The sequence below is a fragment of the Diaphorina citri genome, unplaced genomic scaffold (assembly GCF_000475195.1).
Source record: "Diaphorina citri unplaced genomic scaffold, Diaci psyllid genome assembly version 1.1 scaffold62, whole genome shotgun sequence".
Lineage (NCBI taxonomy): Eukaryota > Metazoa > Arthropoda > Insecta > Hemiptera > Psyllidae > Diaphorina > Diaphorina citri.
The window spans coordinates 275,936-293,116 of record NW_007377499.1 but is presented as its reverse complement, the minus strand read 5'-3'; the positions used below and the strand labels follow the sequence as shown (position 1 = coordinate 293,116).

The 17,181-nt window shown below is 40.4% G+C and overlaps 1 protein-coding gene across 2 annotated transcripts; it reads right to left on the bottom strand.

Annotated features, from left to right (window-relative positions):
• Window positions 1-842: 842 nt before the first annotated feature.
• LOC103518644 (zinc finger protein 271) lies at window positions 843-16,707 on the bottom strand. 2 transcript variants are annotated; one of them, XM_008483724.3, is made up of 12 exons: window positions 16,591-16,707; window positions 16,050-16,285; window positions 15,526-15,702; window positions 15,090-15,224; window positions 13,641-13,797; window positions 11,087-11,280; window positions 10,528-10,745; window positions 8,914-9,115; window positions 8,142-8,286; window positions 6,690-6,857; window positions 5,732-5,815; window positions 843-5,354 (listed from the first exon to the last, which is right to left on the bottom strand). In XM_008483724.3, exons 1-12 carry the CDS (start codon window positions 16,658-16,660, stop codon window positions 4,468-4,470), a joined length of 2,673 nt encoding a protein of 890 aa, XP_008481946.2. In that variant the 5' UTR covers window positions 16,661-16,707; the 3' UTR covers window positions 843-4,467. The 2 variants fall into 2 exon arrangements, with proteins under 2 accessions (XP_008481946.2, XP_008481954.2); XM_008483732.3 differs by lacking the exon at window positions 5,732-5,815.
• Window positions 16,708-17,181: the final 474 nt, after the last annotated feature.

Below are 17,181 nucleotides of genomic sequence, written 5' to 3'. Positions count from 1 at the left end.
AATCGGCTGATGTGGAAAGTTGTATACAATGGTAACTTTACTATAAACTAAACAAAACTTGAGGAGGGAGGTAAAGCTTTAGGTGGGAGATCAGGACTTACGAAGCGTTTTTGGTTTTCGCAATAATAATCGAAAGCAATGGTTTTGGTTGAAGGACACTTCTTTATGAATTTAACTGAAATGATGTGGTTGAACAGGAAAACTATCTAAGTAGAAGCGAAATCTTTATATTGAAAAAGTTTTACTCGCCAAAAAATATATTGAGTATGGATTTTTTCGTTGCTATGGATACAACGGGCACTTTAAAAATGTCTTTCATTATTACATATTATTTTTCAAGCATTTATTTATTTTAAAAAATATATGGGAGGTTATAACAAAAAATCCCACCTCACTTTAAATTTCATTAAGATTAAATGGATCATCGACGTTCAAACAGCTAGCCAGGTGGGTAATCACTTAATCAATGACACAGCCGGGGGACACTTTGAGAATAAACTCAACGTTGAAACACTTGGATTAGGCGATCTGATAGGTCAAATTTAACCCAATCAGATAGCTTCATCAAATTTAAATTGAGAACATTCATCTCCAAGTGCTGACCCTGGACATTTACAAAACCATTGCCTTCGATTTTGTTACGAAATAAAAACAGGCAACCTAACGGTTAAATAATTAAACAGGCAAGTATTTACAATAACTAAGGTGGGTCATTATCGTTACTCTACACATGATTCAGTTGCAAGTTGCATGGACTTATCTTACTTACATAAGTGAAGACTATTTTCAGGTAACTACATAAAATTTAGTAAGTATGGCACACACATGTAGAAAGGTAATGAGGTAATGACTATCAGGGACAATATTATTGTGTTAGCTGATCTACATTGTCATACAATATGAAACTTATTTGACATGAGAGGCTGCTACGAATATATCAGAATTTTATCCGGAGACTTAAACCAGCTCCTCAATTGTCCTCACGAGGCTGAGTGCGAACAATGCAACTGTCTCACATAGGAGTAAAGTGATAAGTTCAATATAGAATACAAAGTATGTGTATAGTGCAACACAAAGCACTAAGATCATAGAGAGGAAACACATGAAAAAACCTGAGTTCAAATCACTAAGAATAATTTCACTATCTACTAAAATATAAACGACTAAATAATATAATAAACAATAATAATTATAATCAAGATCAGCTTTCGGTAACGCTAGATGTGACTGAATAGAGAGAGAGAGAGGAAATGTTACTCGTTCATTATCATGCATTGTATGGGAGAGTTGTTACCAATATCTCAATCAGAGATTTATTAAGCTAAAAAAGCGTCATCGAATCTGGAGATATCTAATCACAATATAATGATTCCATTTTGAACAGTTCAAAAATCTCGCATTAGTTAAATCTCCAATATAACAACATTGGTACAAACCGCCTTAAGTATAAAATGTATTAGATGTAGGTGTATGCCTTAGCTTAGACGTGCGGGTACAGAATAATATGAACACTGTACTGTATACAATGAGTAACTCTTAAGTATGCCCGCCACTCCCGCTCAGTCTCACAGACCCAACGATTGTGGCATGAACACTGTACTGTATACAATGAGTAACTCTTAAGTATGCCTGCCACTCCCGCTCAGTCTCACAGACCCAACGATTGTGGCATGAACACTGTACTGTATACAATGAGTAACTCTTAAGTATGCCTGCCACTCCCGCTCAGTCTCACAGACCCAACGATTGTGGCATGAACACTGTACTGTATACAATGAGTAACTCTTAAGTATGCCTGCCACTCCCGCTCAGTCTCACAGACCCAACGATTGTGGCATGAACACTGTACTGTATACAATGAGTAACTCTTAAGTATGCCTGCCACTCCCGCTCAGTCTCACAGACCCAACGATTGTGGCATGAACACTGTACTGTATACAATGAGTAACTCTTAAGTATGCCTGCCACTCCCGCTCAGTCTCACAGACCCAACGATTGTGGCATGAACACTGTACTGTATACAATGAGTAACTCTTAAGTATGCCTGCCACTCCCGCTCAGTCTCACAGACCCAACGATTGTGGCATGAACACTGTACTGTATACAATGAGTAACTCTTAAGTATGCCTGCCACTCCCGCTCAGTCTCACAGACCCAACGATTGTGGCATGAACACTGTACTGTATACAATGAGTAACTCTTAAGTATGCCTGCCACTCCCGCTCAGTCTCACAGACCCAACGATTGTGGCATGAACACTGTACTGTATACAATGAGTAACTCTTAAGTATGCCTGCCACTCCCGCTCAGTCTCACAGACCCAACGATTGTGGCATGAACACTGTACTGTATACAATGAGTAACTCTTAAGTATGCCTGCCACTCCCGCTCAGTCTCACAGACCCAACGATTGTGGCATGAACACTGTACTGTATACAATGAGTAACTCTTAAGTATGCCTGCCACTCCCGCTCAGTCTCACAGACCCAACGATTGTGGCATGAACACTGTACTGTATACAATGAGTAACTCTTAAGTATGCCTGCCACTCCCGCTCAGTCTCACAGACCCAACGATTGTGGCATGAACACTGTACTGTATACAATGAGTAACTCTTAAGTATGCCTGCCACTCCCGCTCAGTCTCACAGACCCAACGATTGTGGCATGAACACTGTACTGTATACAATGAGTAACTCTTAAGTATGCCTGCCACTCCCGCTCAGTCTCACAGACCCAACGATTGTGGCATGAACACTGTACTGTATACAATGAGTAACTCTTAAGTATGCCTGCCACTCCCGCTCAGTCTCACAGACCCAACGATTGTGGCATGAACACTGTACTGTATACAATGAGTAACTCTTAAGTATGCCTGCCACTCCCGCTCAGTCTCACAGACCCAACGATTGTGGCATGAACACTGTACTGTATACAATGAGTAACTCTTAAGTATGCCTGCCACTCCCGCTCAGTCTCACAGACCCAACGATTGTGGCATGAACACTGTACTGTATACAATGAGTAACTCTTAAGTATGCCTGCCACTCCCGCTCAGTCTCACAGACCCAACGATTGTGGCATGAACACTGTACTGTATACAATGAGTAACTCTTAAGTATGCCCGCCACTCCCGCTCAGTCTCACAGACCCATAGACGGACTGAGGGTGAATGGCGGGCAGTATAGCTCATGATATCCTATAGATAAGCCAACAATACATGTTTGTTTATCAAGGACCTACTTAAATAATCTAAACCCTAATTTGTCATGTAAAATCTATAAATGTACTTTTAAATCAGGGAAAATAAAGAACAGGGGATCCTTAAACATTACAAGACCTTGGAAAAGGTGGACAAAAATTCATATGTACAAGAATAATATTGTAAACGTAATGGCTACATATTTGTAAATATAAAGTTCTACGAAATATAACAAACGTGAGTGTAGATATAAATTAGATAATAAATATTATTACTCGTGTGTATAACTTATCATTCAAGCTAAAATCTAAGATACTTTTGAAGGAAAAAATAATCACAGAATATCCAAAGGAAATTCAACGTATTACCAGAGTTCTGCTGAGGGCTAGGTAAGTGATTAGGTGGAAAACACGAAACATGTAGGAATGGTTTTGTATTTATTTCTCGTTCAGTAATGCCACACAGTGGAAAATGTTTTATTGGAGTTCATTTGTTACGAAGAAAAACAATAGGAAAACTGAAAAATCCGAGCTAATCGGTTTTTTCCAGATATATATTGCAATTGGATAGAAAAAAGATACAAGTGGCTCTGCTCAGGATCTTTCCTATCAAACAGTTGCCAAGTATTATTATTAGACACAGGATTATCATTGATTTCCTTTGCATACTTGAAGCGTGCTAGATACAATAATAATCATACGTAACATACGCTACACAAAGAGAATGTAGTACATAATATTATACATGTCTACATAAACGCTACTTTACATTTGTCATTTCGAGGCTTCACCTCAGTGAATAAATTACAAATATCAGGGAGATAAATTACAAATATATCGGGGAGAGAAAGACACAGACGGAAAGGGAAAAGAATATCTCTTACAAATAAAAATAATAAAATAAAAAATCAACAAAGCGATACAGGTTTGAAGTTCAACAAAACAAATATACATGTAAATAAATTAAAACATAGTGGTAATAGAAAGGCTTAAATATTAGCATTTTAGTTTTCTTATCACATTGAACAGTGAACATGTTCTGGTAAAATTTCAATCGTTCCAAGTTCATTATGGGAGAGTTTGATTATGACAAGACGCCACAGATTGTAGATTTAAAATCCAAACAAAATAATAATCACAAATGAGGGTGTAAAACTTAAATAGAAAAAACAATGGAGAAAAAATAAGCAAAAACAATTTAAACAAAATGAAAATAAAAGTCCTCGGACCAATGTGAAAGGTTGTAGTGATGACTGTCTTAGTGTGACTAGTAACTGGCAAGTGGTGGTGCTTGATGTGCTACAGGGACCACCAGTGCTATGGGTGCTACAGGTGTGGTTGTGTTATTGGTATGTGTAATGGTACTCATGCTATGTGATAATGGGATACTACTCATTGTATGGGGGAGCATGTTATGCTGCGTCCCTACACTATTCATAGGGCTCACATTGACATTGGCGAGGGTATGATTCTTGCGAATATGTTTGATCATGCAGGTATGCTCAACGAATGATTTAGAGCAGTGAGGACAGACATGAGGTCTCTCATTGAGATGAGATCTGAGATGGGATACAAGATGTCCCTTGCATGTAAAGTCCTTGGGACACACATCACATTTGAACGGACGTTCCAATACTTCACCATTCTGCTTCCTATGAGATCTCTGATGGAACAATAGATTCCCTTTCAGTGGGAATGACTTGCCACAGTCTGTACAGGCAAACGGGCGTTCACCTGTATGAGATCTCGAGTGATTCACCAGGTGTTCCTTCTTGAGGAATGGTTTGCTACAGATGTTACACACATGTTCTGTCTCGCCTGCATGTTGTTTCAGATGATTGGTCAGATGTTCCTTGCGAGTGAATGTCTTGAGACAGAAGTCACACTTGTGAGGACTTTCACCGGTATGTAGTCGAATATGATTATTTAAATGTTCCTTACGCGTGAAACTTTTACTACAGAAGTGACATTTGTGTGGACTCTCTCCCGTGTGTAAACGTACATGATTGTTGAGATGATCTTTCCTTGTAAAACTCTGTTTACAATAGGAACACTTGTGTGGGGACTCGCCAGTATGTTGTCGTACATGATTCACCAGGTGATCCTTGCGGGAGAATGCTTTGGGACAATATTGACACTGGTATGGTGTCTCTCCTGCAACATACATCATACATATCATTCAGTCACTCGAGTGAAGCAACGAACTGTGTGGCTGGTATCTGGACAGACAAACGTCTCTACAAGACCGAAACGGTGAAAGAGTACCACTCTGATTTAATATTGAGTGCAGTAGTAACATGGAATACAACCCCAGTAAATAGAGAAGTAGTCTTTGAAGATTTTTCAATGTTTTGATTTTTCTTGGGAGCTCGTTTAAGATATTTAAATTGGATACAAGCTGGTATAATGACAAGGACACGATACTTTCACAAGACCAGAAGTAATAAGATGTCAGTTTACCAATGAGGTCTATCTAGTATGAAAGAAGTAATGAGTATAAGTTAGTATTAGTAGTATTGATATGAACCTACCTGTGTGCTGTCTAACATGATTGACCAGATGCTCCTTACGTGTAAAACTCTTGGCACAGTAGTTACACTTGTGAGGACTGTCTCCTGTATATACAATATAATATGACAAATTCACTGCTCCAAAATATTATACGGATTTTTATTTAACTTCCTAAAATGGAACAAATCTTACCAAGCTTTACCGAGTACATCCCGGCAAGTTTGGTGAGACTTGTTCCACTTCGGTTACTCTAAACAAAAATCCACGTTACATGATATACTGTTCCATAATATAACCTATAACACGTACACTAATATCATGACTATTTGGCTGGAATTTAAATCAGCTCTTCAATCCTGGTCACGAGGCTAAGTGCACCCCACATACACAGTCACTCATTCATCTAATACAAGCCCAGGCCTCGCTCAAATTCAACCAAATTCAGTAACCTTTAGCCTGGAATCGGTGCATTAAATGCCTTTCTGTTTTGAGATTAAATCATTGAAAATATGATGTCAATTAAAATTAACCGAAATGATGAAGAGATGTATTTCAAATAACTATTGTAGACAGGATGCTTAAGACCTTAATAAATAAGTAACATTTCAATTATATTACTACACAAATGTTATCAAACATTTCCCCGCAGACCATTCAAAAGAGAAGTCATTTCCATGAAAAGCAAAAAAGTCATGTCTAACTTAATATTTCTGACTCTCCCTCTATAATTATTACCTAAAGAAGAGATTCTCGCTTCACAAACAACACAGCCCATCAATCATTTAGCAAACTTTCAAGATAAGCAACTTATCTTTTTAATATTTGTTCCTTTTATTTTTGAACTGGTACCTACAGATTTTAGATGCTTGAGCCCAGACACCCAAAATCACAAAACATGGGCGTGCCACATTTCTCTCTCGTTTTTTGTAGGATGGACGGTATTGTTTGCTAAGCGTGACTATTCCAAGTTCTATTTACCTGTGTGTTGTCTGACATGATTGACCAGATGCTCCTTACGTGTGAAACTCTTGGCACAGTAGTTACACTTGTGTGGAGACTCGCCTGTATGTTGACGTACATGATTCAGAAGATGTTCTTTACGAGTGAATGTCTTGGAGCAGAAGTCACAACGATGTGGCGTTTCACCTGATCATGAATGAATTAACAAACAAGAAACATTTGTTAAACTAATGAAAAAGAACCAACATGAAGAGAGAGAGAGAGAAGTTTCTATTTTATATAGATGTAATGTAAACTACCCGTATTAGTCCCATAAAAGTTGAACAACAAGCTGTAGGTTTTACACTTATATGGCCCGTTTTACCACTGAGAGTTAACACAGTGTCAAGGGTTTTCTTTGACGTCACCCATTTGATTTACACAGGCCAGTATTTCTTCAACTCGCACTCAGTGTCAAGGGTTTTCTTTGACGTCACCCATTTGATTTACACAGGCCAGTATTTCTTCAACTCGCACTTCGTGCTCGACCCCCCGGGGGCTTCGCGTGTTCGCTACGCGGGGTTGCGTATACGGTCGCGCTGCGCGCTCCCGGGGGCTTCGCGGGGTTGTGCAGGGGGTCGCGCTTCGCGCTCCCTTGTTTACGGTCGCGCTGCGCGCTCCCGGGGCTTCGCGGGTGTTGTGCTGGGGTCGCGCTTCGCGCTCCCTCGTTTTATTGGTCGCGCTGCGCGCTCCCGGCGGGGCTTCGCCGGGTTATGCATGGGTCGCGCTTCGCGCTCCCCTTGTTTACGGTCGCGCTGCGCGCTCCCGGCTTCGCGGGGTGTGCATTAGGTCGCGCTTCGCGCTCCCTTTGGCTTCGCCCCTGAAAACTAATATCGTCCCCTGATTCTTGTCTCGAAGAAATGAAAACTGAAAACTAAAAGCGAGAGAAAATATTAAACGTAGGAAAAGTTTTGCTGGCCTCAAACTCTGTTCCCCGTGTATTTCTTATGGGGGGATTAAAAAATGTCAATATCTCGGGAACGGTTTGGAATTTCGGGATTTTCCGATTTTTCCCAGTACCTACAAAAAATAAGGGATCCAATGGTGAAAACCGCATCTTCCTAGCACGTCTAGAAGTGGGTTAGAATTAGTATGAGTGAGTCAGTTACACAAGGGGCTGTATATATTTAGGACTCTGGACTCTGGATTCACTGAAAACTCTCTATGGTAAAATAGGACATTAAACACAGCTTACCATTAAACCTTACCATGCCAGCCTAGTTAGCTTAGTTGGTAGTGCGTCTGCCTTGTAAGCGCTACGCCGTGGGTTCGATTCCCGCCCGGGGCGGATTTTATCCTGATGGGATAATGTTCGTTCTCGGAACGGCTGGCTTTCTCCTATCCTGTCTTCTTTCTCTCTTCGATTTCGGGACGATAAGACCATAGCAGTTACGTCCCCTCTGTCAAACCTCTTTTTTTAAAAAAACTTACCTGTATGCCACATGATGTGATTGGTGAAATGTTCTTTCCTTGTGAAACTCTTGGTACAGATTTCACATTTGAACGGGGTATCATTTGTATGAGATCTCATGTGATTAGCTAGGTGCTCTTTCCTTGTATACTTCTTACCACATACCTACAAACATTTCAATACAACAAACTATATTTCATTTCAATGAAAAGACCCCGACCGGCGGAGTCGATACACTGTCAACTAGTTAGCAGGAAAGTGTCTCGTAACTTTTTTTTTCTTTCAAACTCTCGAAATTTCAAAGAAACATCCCAATTATTTTTCAAGGACGAATTTTATTTCATTTGAATATGTGACACTCAGCCCTGTCTATGCCTTGTCTTTTTCATTAAACCTTACGTGAGGACAATAATGAAGAAATCCCAGCGAAATAAGACTGCTATGACCATAGGTCTGTATATTTAATATATAAAAATGAATGTTTGTGTGTGTGTTCGAACTTTATGCCTGGCCAAACCGCTCATCCGATTGCTATGAAACTTTGTCAACTTATTGCTTGCACTCCCGTGAAGGTTATAGGCTATTTTCCGGTTCGTTTTTGTTAAGCTACGCCTACGCCTAGAAGGACCACTAAATGCATGAGTGACATGAACGGCCATGCCTTAAGAATTTACTTGCAGAAATCCGGAGCGAAGCGACGGGTTTCGGCTAGTGAATTCTAAAAAAAAACAACAACCGAAACATATAATACTGTGACGTCTAAAATGTAATATGGAAATGGATGAGACGTACCTGACATACATGTGGTGTTTCACCAGTATGCCACATAACATGATTCACATAATGTTCCTTCCTCGTGAACGCTTTCTTGCAAATCTCACAGCGATGTGGTGTTTCACCAGTGTGTTTTCTAACATGGTTCACCATATGCTCTTTCCGACTGAAGTTTTTACCACAATACTGACACTTGTACGGGGTCTCCCCGGTGTGACATCTGAAAACAGATATATCTCACATCACTCTCTAACGAACCAAGAGATGGGTTAAGCTTATACAAACCTACGAATCTATGCAATAACTCCCGAGTTCAAGAGGTTCATTCGATTTCAATGTAATTTGACAAACCTGTTCAAGTAATAAAGAATTTAGGGCTTAACCGGGCCTTTGTCGGTGCTTATTCACAGTGAGTAATGTATAATAAGGGAATCTAGTTGGTGTAGGTGTTGTGGTTCTCGAGATAGAGCGATCAGTGTGTGAAATGTGAATGAGTGAATGGATCTTGTTCTTATAATATAAGATTATGATAGCAGTTATATTATGTACGTACATCATGTTTATACTAATATACATAGTTACCTCTGTATGTAGATTTACCTTGGAGATATGAGAGGTGGGTGGTGGGGATTGGAATATACCGGGTCCTGTGTGTTGTGTAATATGAGGTGAGGACTGGCTATCATGTTTATCAGACGCGGAGGGGGGAGGGGGGGAGGTGGCTATCGGACTTGGTGGAGGCATCTGATGTGGTGATGTCAATGAGGTTAACGTATGGTGACCATGTTGAGGTGATGGTTGACTAGGTGACGTTGAGATGAACCCACCCGACACACCTGAAATAATATTATCATTGGGAATAGAATCATATCCTTCGTTATTTATTTTCAGTTCGTATCCAGGATTTTGTCAAGGGGGGGTTGGATGTTTAAATTTTCAGAGACTGGCCTACAGAGTAAGTAAAGGAGAAAAACTGAGCTTGAAGGAGCCTAGCCCTTTATCCCCCCCCCTCCCCGCACCAAAAACGGCCCTATATAGGGCCGGGCCAAATTATGTTTATTTATTTTACCATGCTTACTTGCTTATCAAGACATAATGAAGGAAGGGAGGTCGGGAGGGTGGAAGGGAGAGTTATATTTACCTCCAGTGTTGGGAGAGGGAGGTTCAGAGCCTCTGCTGGAGGAGGGAGGTGGAGGTGTATCAACCTCCATGGAGGTGCTGGTCTTGTGAGATGCAGGAAACTGAGATAGTTCACACTGGATCTGCAAATTAAAACAAAACCATTCTGTTAACATAATAATTATGTGATCATAAAGTTCAACTTATAATTCTACCAATTACCAGTAGGTAAGGACCTGATTACAATTCAAGGGTAAAAGTAAGGAGCTGATTACAATTCAAGGGTAAGTAAGGAGCTGATTACAATTCAAGGGTAAGTAAGGAGCTGATTACAATTCAAGGGTAAGTAAGGAGCTGATTACAATTCAAGGGTAAGTAAGGATAATAAAGAATTTAGGGCTTAACCGGGCCTTTGTCGGTGCTTATTCACAGTGAGTAATGTATAATAAGGGAATCTAGTTGGTGTCTAATTCTAATGTCAGAAGTTGTTTATTATTAGAATATTTTAGTTACCTGGTGTGATTCTCGAGATGTTCCTTCCTAGCGAATGTCTTCATACAGACAGAGCAGCAGTAGGGTCTGTCTATAGAGTGTCGCTTGGTATGTCTCTGTAGAGATTCCTCATTGGCAAACACATGGAAACAGACGGCACATGTGTACATGGAACCCCCTAGGTGACATTTCCCATGACTCATCAGCTCTGCTTGGAAGTCGAACGCCTTGCCACATACCTGACAAATTCAATAAGGGTTCATAAGTTCATATTAGTAGTAACGTAAGATTATATTAGTATTGTATTCTTGGATTTATCGTGATCTTCTCAAGACACGATGGTGATTTACCCTCCATTTGTCCCTAAACTATGCGGCTCCTCAAACTAATCTTAAGGTCCTCAAGTCTCATGAGGATAATTGAGGATCTGGAGAGGATTAATCCTTAGATTCCTTTTAGCAATTGAACAAGTAATCCAAGTCCCTCACAACATGGTAACAAGATTAAGGACCCCGGTAGTGCTCCGGCCCGCCAAGTCAAGAAAGTATTTGTGTATGGAGTTAAGCTCCTATGTACTTACATGACAGGTGAATGGTTTACGTTCGGTATGGTATCTCCTATGTACAATCATCTGGTATCGATAGGGAAAGAACTTGCCACACAAATCACAGGTATGGTTTCCCATCACAGGGAGGTCTAGGTCTGCCTTGATATCCAGAGTGATACTAGTTGTATTATTCTCAGTGGAATTGTTAGTAATCACGGAGTTGGTACCTAGACACACACCACATAGGTACATAAACATTAAGGCCTGGGTCTACAATATATTTGGAGACTGTATGAAGTAATCTGATAGTCTAATCTTAAGCCCCCAAAAAATACCACTTCGTGGCATAAAAAAAGCCCCCGCCAAGTCGTTCCTTCCAAAATAAATCAAGTGCGATTTAATGTTTAAAGCATTGCACGCCGCCAATGCAGTGGAGCAGAAGTGGGAGCTGATTAATTCAAGGGTAAAAGTAAGGAGCTGATTACAATTCAAGGGTAAGTAAGGAGCTGATTACAATTCAAGGGTAAGTAAGTAAGGAGCTGATTACAATTCAAGGGTAAGTAAGGAGCTGATTACAATTCAAGGGTAAGTAAGGAGCTGATTACAATTCAAGGGTGAGTAAGGAGCTGATTTAGTGCAATTAAGAAAGGTAGGTACTACGTGAAGGAGGAGCACACAAATTATGAAGTGAATAAAAGGCGGGGTACAAAATTGATTTTTAATCTTTTTTGGGGCGGGATGTCATTTTCTTGGGGGGGGGGCACTTGATTTATTTTAGAAGGAACGACTTGGCGGGGTCTTTTTTTATGCCACGAAGTGGTATTTTTTGGGGGGATCTCATAACTTTTTGCAGAAACTTACCATAATATGACGTATGAGCGCAGTGCGATAAAGTACAAAGGCAATAGGCATAGTAACATCATTCGGTAAGATTTTGTGAGTTTGGGTTATTTCTGAGGTAAAAACATAATAGTAATATCATTGAGTAAGTTTTACTAAGTTCGGGTCGTTTCCGAGTGAAAAATACCATAATAACATAATTTGGGTAAGTTTTAGTAAGTTCTGGTCATTTCCGAGTTAAAAATACAATAGTAACATTATTGGGTAAGAATTGGTAAATTCCGATAATTTCCGAGTGAAAAATGCCATAGTAAAATCATTGGGTAAGTTTTGGTAAGTTCTGATCATTTTCGAGTGAAAAATACCATAGTAACATCTTGGGTAAGTTTTGATAAGTTCGGATCATTTTGGAGTGAAAAACATCATAGTAACTTAACTTTCATGTAGCTGGTCCTAACCAACTTTGGATATTATGTATCAGTATCACCCGTCAGATAAAAACCGGCATCGGCATTTAAGAAGAAAAGCCGCCTTTAATCAGATGCAAGGCCAAATACGCCTCAATTGCCTATATTGAAATCAGAAATGATATCTGTTCAGTATCGTCATTGTAATAAAATTTACATTTTCCAGACTTGAAAGAGTTGATATATTTAATTTCCTTTATACGGTTTGATGAACTGTTAACATTATTTTATGGGTTGGGTAAGTAGGGTGTTCTCCATTATGGAGTACCTATGTTATCCTTTCGGTGTTAGAACTACGTCATTCCGCGCGTAATACTTGCAAATCAGGCAATGTTTGACATCAATTATATCATAAGTAGACATAAGTAGGTAGGTTACATAGCAGTAGAAAGAATTCCGCGGGAAATACTGGCAAATCGTGCAAAATCCCTCGCGGGATTGGCGAAATCCCGCGGGATTCAAAAATGTGAGGGATTACAATCCCTACACACCTAGGACTGGTCCTAAGACCTAATCATCATTAAAAACCATCACTCCAACAGTTAAAAACCGACATTATAAGAAGAAAATCAGTCTTTTATCAATTTCAAGGCCAAAGGAGCCCTTTAAGGGCCTTGCAACTATGAAAAGGCACATCTGCCACCCACGAGAAAAAGAATGAGCCATCAACCAACAAAATCGGTCCAGTAGTTTAGGCTGTCAAGCGGTCAACGTCAAAGAAGAAGCAGCAGAAAATGTGTAAAAATTTGACGTTTTTCAAAGACAAATATCTCCGGCTTGTCTCCACTCTTTTATCAAATTTAAGGCTGAAGGGGCCCTTTGGGGGCCTTGAAAATATGAAAAGGCACACCTACCACTCACGAGAAAAAAAATGAGCCATCAACCATCAAAATCGGTCCAGTGGTTTAGGCTGTAGAGCGGTCAACGTCAAAGAAGAAGCGGAAGCAGCAGCAGAAAAGATGAAAAATTTGACGTTTTTCAAAGTCAATTATCTCTGGCTAAACTTAACCGATTTTGATGAATTTTTTTTTCAACTTGGTCCACTTGCATGCCCCAACACACACACGCAATCCGTTTTCTCCCATCATTTGTAGTTGTCCCCCTACAACTACCTGAAAACGGCTACTTTCCCTTTCGCGTATAATATCTCTAGTAGCGCGGTCAAACTTTCTTGACTTGGCGGGGCGGAACGCTACCGCGCTCCTTGATCCAAATTTTAAAATCATTATCAAAGTTCATATATATACAAAGATATCTAATCTGAATATAAAGCTAGGTACCTGATACACCATTGTCTGCTGCGCTGTTCATATCTCCCTGAGCTGTAGATGTACTAGCTAGTCCCAATGTGGATGATGTATGGGTCACTACAGAGGATTGTAGCTTTCCAAACACTTCATGGTAAGCTAAGAGTTGATTGAACTCATCTGGATTCACCTGAAATACAATATATCTTATTAATAAGAGAGGTTTTCTGTTTGTGTGTAAGAGGTTGCCGTCTAAACGGTAAGTCGTAGAAACTTGAAATTTGGTACACTGATTCATATTTTTATGGCGGCGGTGGTTATGGGTTAAAATTTCCTAAAGTCAGCCGTTCGCGAGTTATTCAAGAAATTCGAAATTTTTGGCCGACTTTGGGTCACATTTTGGCCTGGAAGTTGAAATTTGTCGCGATGACCTATATTTTTTATTTTTTCATGTGGTGTGGTGTGATGGGTGTATGTGGTGTGTGTATAATGTTCGTTCTCGGAACGGCTGGCTTTCTCCTATCCTGTCTTCTTTCTCTCTTCGATTTCGGGACGATAAGACCATAGCAGTTACGTCCCCTCTGTCAAACCTCTTTTTTTAAAAAAACTTACCTGTATGCCACATGATGTGATTGGTGAAATGTTCTTTCCTTGTGAAACTCTTGGTACAGATTTCACATTTGAACGGGGTATCATTTGTATGAGATCTCATGTGATTAGCTAGGTGCTCTTTCCTTGTATACTTCTTACCACATACCTACAAACATTTCAATACAACAAACTATATTTCATTTCAATGAAAAGACCCCGACCGGCGGAGTCGATACACTGTCAACTAGTTAGCAGGAAAGTGTCTCGTAACTTTTTTTTTCTTTCAAACTCTCGAAATTTCAAAGAAACATCCCAATTATTTTTCAAGGACGAATTTTATTTCATTTGAATATGTGACACTCAGCCCTGTCTATGCCTTGTCTTTTTCATTAAACCTTACGTGAGGACAATAATGAAGAAATCCCAGCGAAATAAGACTGCTATGACCATAGGTCTGTATATTTTTGGCCTGGAAGTTGAAATTTGTCGCGATGACCTATATTTTTTATTTTTTCATGTGGTGTGGTGTGATGGGTGTATGTGGTGTGTGTATGTGTGTGTGTGTGTGTGTTTGGTGTGTGTGAGATGGGTGTTTGTGTGATGGATGTGTGGTGGGTGGGTGTGTGCAATGGGTGTGGTGTGTGTGTGATGGGTGTGTGTGGTGGTCCCGTACAAAGGACGGGTCAACCACTAGTTATTACAATGTGGTGAAGTATTGGAAATTAGCCAGTGGCAATAGCACAATGAAGATAACTGGTGCATTTAACGGTTGAATGCACTAGTTCCCAACATCCCGACGGATCACTCTAGTAAAGCAACGTTGTGCGTGGTTAGTACCTGGACGGGTGACCATCGGGGACGCATATGAATAATAGGAATGGTTTATTTTACCTTGTACATATCGACAGAGAGTAGGCTAGGATCCTTCACATCTCCTGTACCATTAGTTTTGATCAGATCACTCTGCTGTTGAGATGATTGACTAGTATCCATCTGTTGATACTGCTGCTGCTGCCCAGGGGGTGACTGGATAAACAATATAATACTTCAGTAGATTCTAATCTGCGATTCGTCCTTGGCTTTACTCCAGATCTAACGAATTACTGAAGTGAAGCAATGTTGCGCGTGGTTGGCACCAGGACGGGTAATCAGTTATTGCCGCCGGCATTTTCTTATTTTCCTCAGGCTGGGCGAGTTCAATATGCGTTCAAAGAAGATTGAAAAAGTGAAATGGCGAGGTCAGCTCACATAAACATATGGGACCTCCTAATTTTACCAAACCACTCAGCTATACTATACTATATGTAAGAAGTAATCTTGGACTTACCTGTACTGTACTATGCTGAGTATCATCTTGTTGTATACAGTGTTGTCCATAAGATGGGGATAACACTGCTCCAATGTTCTGAATATGAAGATGAGTCTGTCCATTGGACCCACCCCCTCCCCCCTGCTGCATTAGCTGACTAGAGGATGAGGGGGAGGAAGAGGAGGGAGAGGGAATCTGCAATAGAGAAACAAATGGTGCGGATATGATTCAGTCTCCTAGCACTAGGACGGGTGATGTGTGGAAGAGGAGGGAGAGGGAATCTGCAATAGAGAAACAAATGGTGCGGATATGATTCAGTCTCCTAGCACTAGGACGGGTGATGTGTGTAACGACACGTTCTAATGCCTTGTTTTTCTTTCCCGCCATAGCACTCGGCCGTATGTCGGCTCGGTTGTGTGTGTTTTTTTATGTACGTATGGTAGGGATCAAACCTCTATATCCTATATTATGATAGCAGTTATATTATGTACGTACATCATGTTTATACTAATATACATAGTTACCTCTGTATGTAGATTTACCTTGGAGATATGAGAGGTGGGTGGTGGGGATTGGAATATACCGGGTCCTGTGTGTTGTGTAATATGAGGTGAGGACTGGCTATCATGTTTATCAGACGCGGAGGGGGGAGGGGGGGAGGTGGCTATCGGACTTGGTGGAGGCATCTGATGTGGTGATGTCAATGAGGTTAACGTATGGTGACCATGTTGAGGTGATGGTTGACTAGGTGACGTTGAGATGAACCCACCCGACACACCTGAAATAATATTATCATTGGGAATAGAATCATATCCTTCGTTATTTATTTTCAGTTCGTATCCAGGATTTTGTCAAGGGGGGGTTGGATGTTTAAATTTTCAGAGACTGGCCTACAGAGTAAGTAAAGGAGAAAAACTGAGCTTGAAGGAGCCTAGCCCTTTATCCCCCCCCCTCCCCGCACCAAAAACGGCCCTATATAGGGCCGGGCCAAATTATGTTTATTTATTTTACCATGCTTACTTGCTTATCAAGACATAATGAAGGAAGGGAGGTCGGGAGGGTGGAAGGGAGAGTTATATTTACCTCCAGTGTTGGGAGAGGGAGGTTCAGAGCCTCTGCTGGAGGAGGGAGGTGGAGGTGTATCAACCTCCATGGAGGTGCTGGTCTTGTGAGATGCAGGAAACTGAGATAGTTCACACTGGATCTGCAAATTAAAACAAAACCATTCTGTTAACATAATAATTATGTGATCATAAAGTTCAACTTATAATTCTACCAATTACCAGTAGGTAAGGAGCTGATTACAATTCAAGGGTAAAAGTAAGGAGCTGATTACAATTCAAGGGTAAGTAAGGAGCTGATTACAATTCTAGGGTAAGTAAGGAGCTGATTACAATTCAAGGGTAAGTAAGGAGCTGATTACAATTCTAGGGTAAGTAAGGAGCTGATTACAATTCAAGGGTAAGTAAGGAGCTGATTACAATTCTAGGGTAAGTAAGGAGCTGATTACAATTCAAGGGTAAGTAAGGAGCTGATTACAATTCTAGGGTAAGTAAGGAGCTGATTACAATTCAAGGGTAAGTAAGGAGCTGATTACAATTCTAGGGTAAGTAAGGAGCTGATTACAATTCAAGGGTAAGTAAGGAGCTGATTACAATTCTAGGGTAAGTAAGG